The following is a 4229-nucleotide window of genomic DNA, read 5'->3' as shown; positions in this document are numbered from 1 at the left end:
TGAGTCGATGCAATCAGCTGGTTTTCCTTAGATAGAAAACTTTGAATCAATCTGCCTGGATGATCTGGTGATTTGGAAAGTGAGCAGAGATGACATGGTGTGAATTGGAGCTATAGAAATAAACTGAATAGAATTGAAATAAAGTGAAGATGGCAGCTGTAATGAAGCCATGTTTTGATGTCACCTTTTATTATTTCCTAGAGGAGCTGATGCAGCTTTCAAACCTCTACGGCTGGATGATATTTTCTGATTGGTTCTAAGCTTTTAGTCCCAGCCTTAAATCGGCTCCTCTCCAGCTGTGTTTACTGAATCACATCCCCCCTCCCAGGTGGTGACGTACTGACGCCACCATCATATAATGACACCCCAGCTAAATGACAGGTTGAAGATGTTTTATCACGCCGCCAATGACCAAATAATCTCTTAATGTTAGCTTATGGAGTGTGTGGTGAGAGAACGGACCAAATGGAGCAGAAATCATCTCCTTCTCCTCCACAGTAAATGGCTCTATAGTCACTTCATCTACAGCCTCTATTATTTTTCTTTAATTAATAAGAATTTGTCTGAATAAAGATAAAACAAAAAGTCTTCCTCCTTCACCAGTCAGGTTATAGAGCAGAGTTTCATTCTCCGCTGTGGTCTTTGCTCCATAAACTGTAGTTTAAGACGCCATCGTTCCAAAACAGCGGAGGGATTTGAAGAAAACAGAAGTGCTGCATGTTGGCTCGTTTGGACCTGCTGCTCGTTGCTACTGAAACCACTCAGCGTCACGTTCTTTCCCTTTAAACTGTTTCTACGGTTAAAAACTCACAGTAGTAGTGAAAAACAGCTAAATGTTGAAAGTATCAGAATTTCCTGAAGGTCAGCCGACAGGAAGTAAATCCATCCTCTTTAGTCCAATCTGGATTCATTCATCTTTAAGCTCTATGTAGGGAAATCCTTTGAAATAAATCTGCATCTGAAATCCAAACTGAGACCTGATGGCCCCAGGTTGGCCAATCACAGATCCGAATGTGTCTGCTGGGAAATAAGGAAATGTTTTTTTGTTTTTTTTTTGTAAAATGTCCAAAGTTTTCCCCTAAATCAAAGCTCAAAGCCTCGATAAATGGTGTCAAAAAACAGAGTTTCCTCTTCCTTCCACTGGATCTTAGCATGGGCAGCAGGCTGGCCCGAGTGCAACACTTCATCACTTTATTCATTAATTCAGTTCTATTCAGTTTATTTCTATAGCTCCAATTCACATCATGTCATCTCAGGTCATTTTCCAGTTCACCAGATCATCCAGTCAGATTGATTCAAAGTTTTCTATCTAAGGAAAAGCAGCTGATTGCATCGACTCATTGACTCTTCAGCAATCCCTCACACTAAGCATCCTTGTAGCGACAGTGGAGAGGAAAAACTCCCTTTGAATGTTTAAAACTAGTTTCTTCTAGAGAAAATCTGTTCAGCTGAAAATCTCAGAGCAGAGCTTCTTGGATTGACTGCCTCTGCTGTCCTTCGACTGAGTATTAGGGCAAGGCTAGAGTTTTTCTTTTTTTTTTTCAAATACAAGAATAAAGTCACATTATCAGAATAAAATAGCAATATAACAAGAACAAGGTCATATTACGAGAATAAAGTTGCAACATTATCAGAATTAGGTTGCAGTTTTACGAGAATAAAGTCACATTATCAGAATAATTTTGTAACAGTACTAGAATAAAGTCGCAAGATTTATACAATAAAGTCACAACATTATCAGAATAAAGTTGCAACATTACTAGAATAAAGTCACAACATTATCAGAATAGTCATCGCAACATTACTATAATAAAGTCGCAACATTACTAGAATAAAGTCACAACATCAGAATAGTCATCGAAACATTACTATAATAAAGTCGCAACAATAATACAATAAAGTCACAACATTATCAGAATAGTCATCGCAACATTACTATAATAAAGTCGCAACATTACTAGAATAAAGTCACATTATCAGAATAGTCATCGAAACATTACTATAATAAAGTCGCAACAATAATACAATAAAGTCACAACATTATCAGAATAGTCATCGCAACATTACTAGAATAAAGTCGCAACAATAAAGTCACAACATTATCAGAATAGTCATCGCAACATTACTAGAATAAAGTCGCAACATTATCAGAATAAAGTCATAATATTATAACTATAAATATCATAACTTTTAATATTATGATTTTATCCTCATAATGTTATGACTTTATTCTGCATTAAAAAGAAAAAAATCTTTAGCCTGGTCCTAATACTCCAATAAAGCTGGGGATGTACTGTGCGATATTTTCAATCGTTGCACGCAGGGTTTGCAGCTCATGATGTTTGTTCTCACACTGTGTGGCCCGATGCTCTGATGTGACCTAAAGACTGAATTTCATGTTCAACATGTTTGATTTCCTTCTGACCTTACGATTCCTGATCGGGAGGTGATCGTGAGAGGCTAATCGCCCCTCGTACCCCCTGTATACTACATGACGAACGATAGAGCTAAAAAAAAAAAAAATATTGCACGACTGGAGAATCGACCCAAAAAGGGCCAAAAATCGTACGGTGTACTCTGGGCTGAAGGAGCCACTGAGTAAAACGATATGTACGTAACCACCAATAGATGTTCTGTTGCCTTATATAAGGTTAATTATTCCACAGAAAAAGCTTAAAAATGGGATTTGCTGCTTATTTGGGATTTAAAGATTACTCTTTAAGTCCTGGAAGACAAAAAAAAAACAAGTTTGCGTGATTTAGATGAAAAAGATTTAAAAAAGGACATGGACACGACCTTAGACGGTTTTCAAGTCTGAAGGAATCTGGCTTTACTCCGATTGTTCCGGTCCACCAGGCCTCCTTCACTTCAAATATTTCCAAACAAAGGAGAGCAATGCCAAAAGCATGTGGAGCAACCTGAAATGTCAGCTGCCTCAGGCTGAATTTCTCACCTCTTAATTCTTTTCTGGGTGTTTTTTTTTTTTCTTCCTGCTTCAGGATCTTCCAGGTTGGAGCGGAATGGCGTCATGGTAGAAATCATAAACCTAGACGCAGCAGTCAGCGCTGACTCCCAGCTTTGGTGCATTTTAATTCCCCTCTCCCTTTCTCTTTATTTTGTTTTTATTTTTTGGATTATCACTACAAAGAAATTACAAAAGTGCATCAACTTCTTTCAAAAAGTTTAATTTAAAAGAAAAATAATTTCTACCAACACTGCAAAAAATCTAAATCTAGATAAGTCAACTTTTTCTTAAAATGAGTGCATTTGTTCTTGAATTTAGGAGTTAAAAGAGACATTTTGCCAATGGAACAAGACAATTTACACTTAAAATAGGAAAACACAATTCCATTGTCTTATTTCAAGTGCATATTATCTAATTATCTTAGTTTAAGACTAAAACTACTCATTCCATTGGCAAACTATCTCATTTACCTACTCAAATTAAGGGTGAATACTCTTAATTTAAAAATTTTTTACTTATTTCTAGATCGTTTTTGCAGTGAATGAAGAGGAAGATGTTTTTTTTTTTATTCCAATGTCTCATATATAGTGACATCCGGTTATGTTGGAGGCTAATTTATGGAGTTTTATCTGGATTGGGATTAAAGGAATTAATACTTTTAAAGAGTTTTTCTTTGGTTTTATAATGTGTGCTGTTCCTTCTGCAGTTCGAGGCGGAGTATCGCCGTTTTGGTCTGAAGAGGAACAGCTTCGGTGGCTTCAAGGAGTTCTACCAGATCCTCCAAACCATCCATCATATCCATGGCGACGACGTGCTGCTGGAATATGCTGACGTCCACGGAGATCTCCTTCCAATCAACAATGACGAAAACTTCCACAAAGCCGTCTCTCTGGCCAATCCCGTCCTCCGGATTATCATAACCAAAAAAGGTGAGAGCTGTAAAGAGAAAGGAAGCTTAAAGTTGGCAACGGCGCTGCAAAAGCGAACTAGAAATAAGTAAAAATTAAATTCGTAGGGAATCGGCTGTTCTAACGGGTGCAGTTCCAAATTCTCCTGAGTGGTGCCCGACTTTACACGAGTGAATAAAGTAAATGTGATTGGTCGATTATCAAGGGGGCGGGATTGTTGTGGCGGAAGGTTTGCAACCATCTTTGGTTGTGGCCGGTTTGTCAGAAGCATCTTGCTAACCAGTTAGTAACTTGGTGCTTGGGACCAAGTAGCACTAAATTGGTGACTTAGAAACGACACTGTCAAGGAACGCTAT

The 4229-nt window shown here is 37.8% G+C and overlaps 1 protein-coding gene across 1 annotated transcript in view; it reads left to right on the top strand.

The window, feature by feature from the left end:
* Positions 1 to 4229, top strand: part of LOC107101591 (partitioning defective 6 homolog alpha-like) — a 70355-nt gene that overhangs the window by 50730 nt on the left and 15396 nt on the right. The window contains exon 4 of the mRNA XM_015400571.1: positions 3672 to 3894. Coding sequence (XP_015256057.1) covers positions 3672 to 3894 — 223 coding nt within the window. The remainder of the gene's footprint in view (positions 1 to 3671; positions 3895 to 4229) is intronic.

Source organism: Cyprinodon variegatus, unplaced genomic scaffold, assembly GCF_000732505.1.
Source record: "Cyprinodon variegatus isolate N-32 unplaced genomic scaffold, C_variegatus-1.0 Scaffold1119, whole genome shotgun sequence".
NCBI lineage: Eukaryota > Metazoa > Chordata > Actinopteri > Cyprinodontiformes > Cyprinodontidae > Cyprinodon > Cyprinodon variegatus.
Note: the sequence above shows the minus strand (reverse complement) of the source record. Positions and strands in the feature narration are given on the sequence as shown.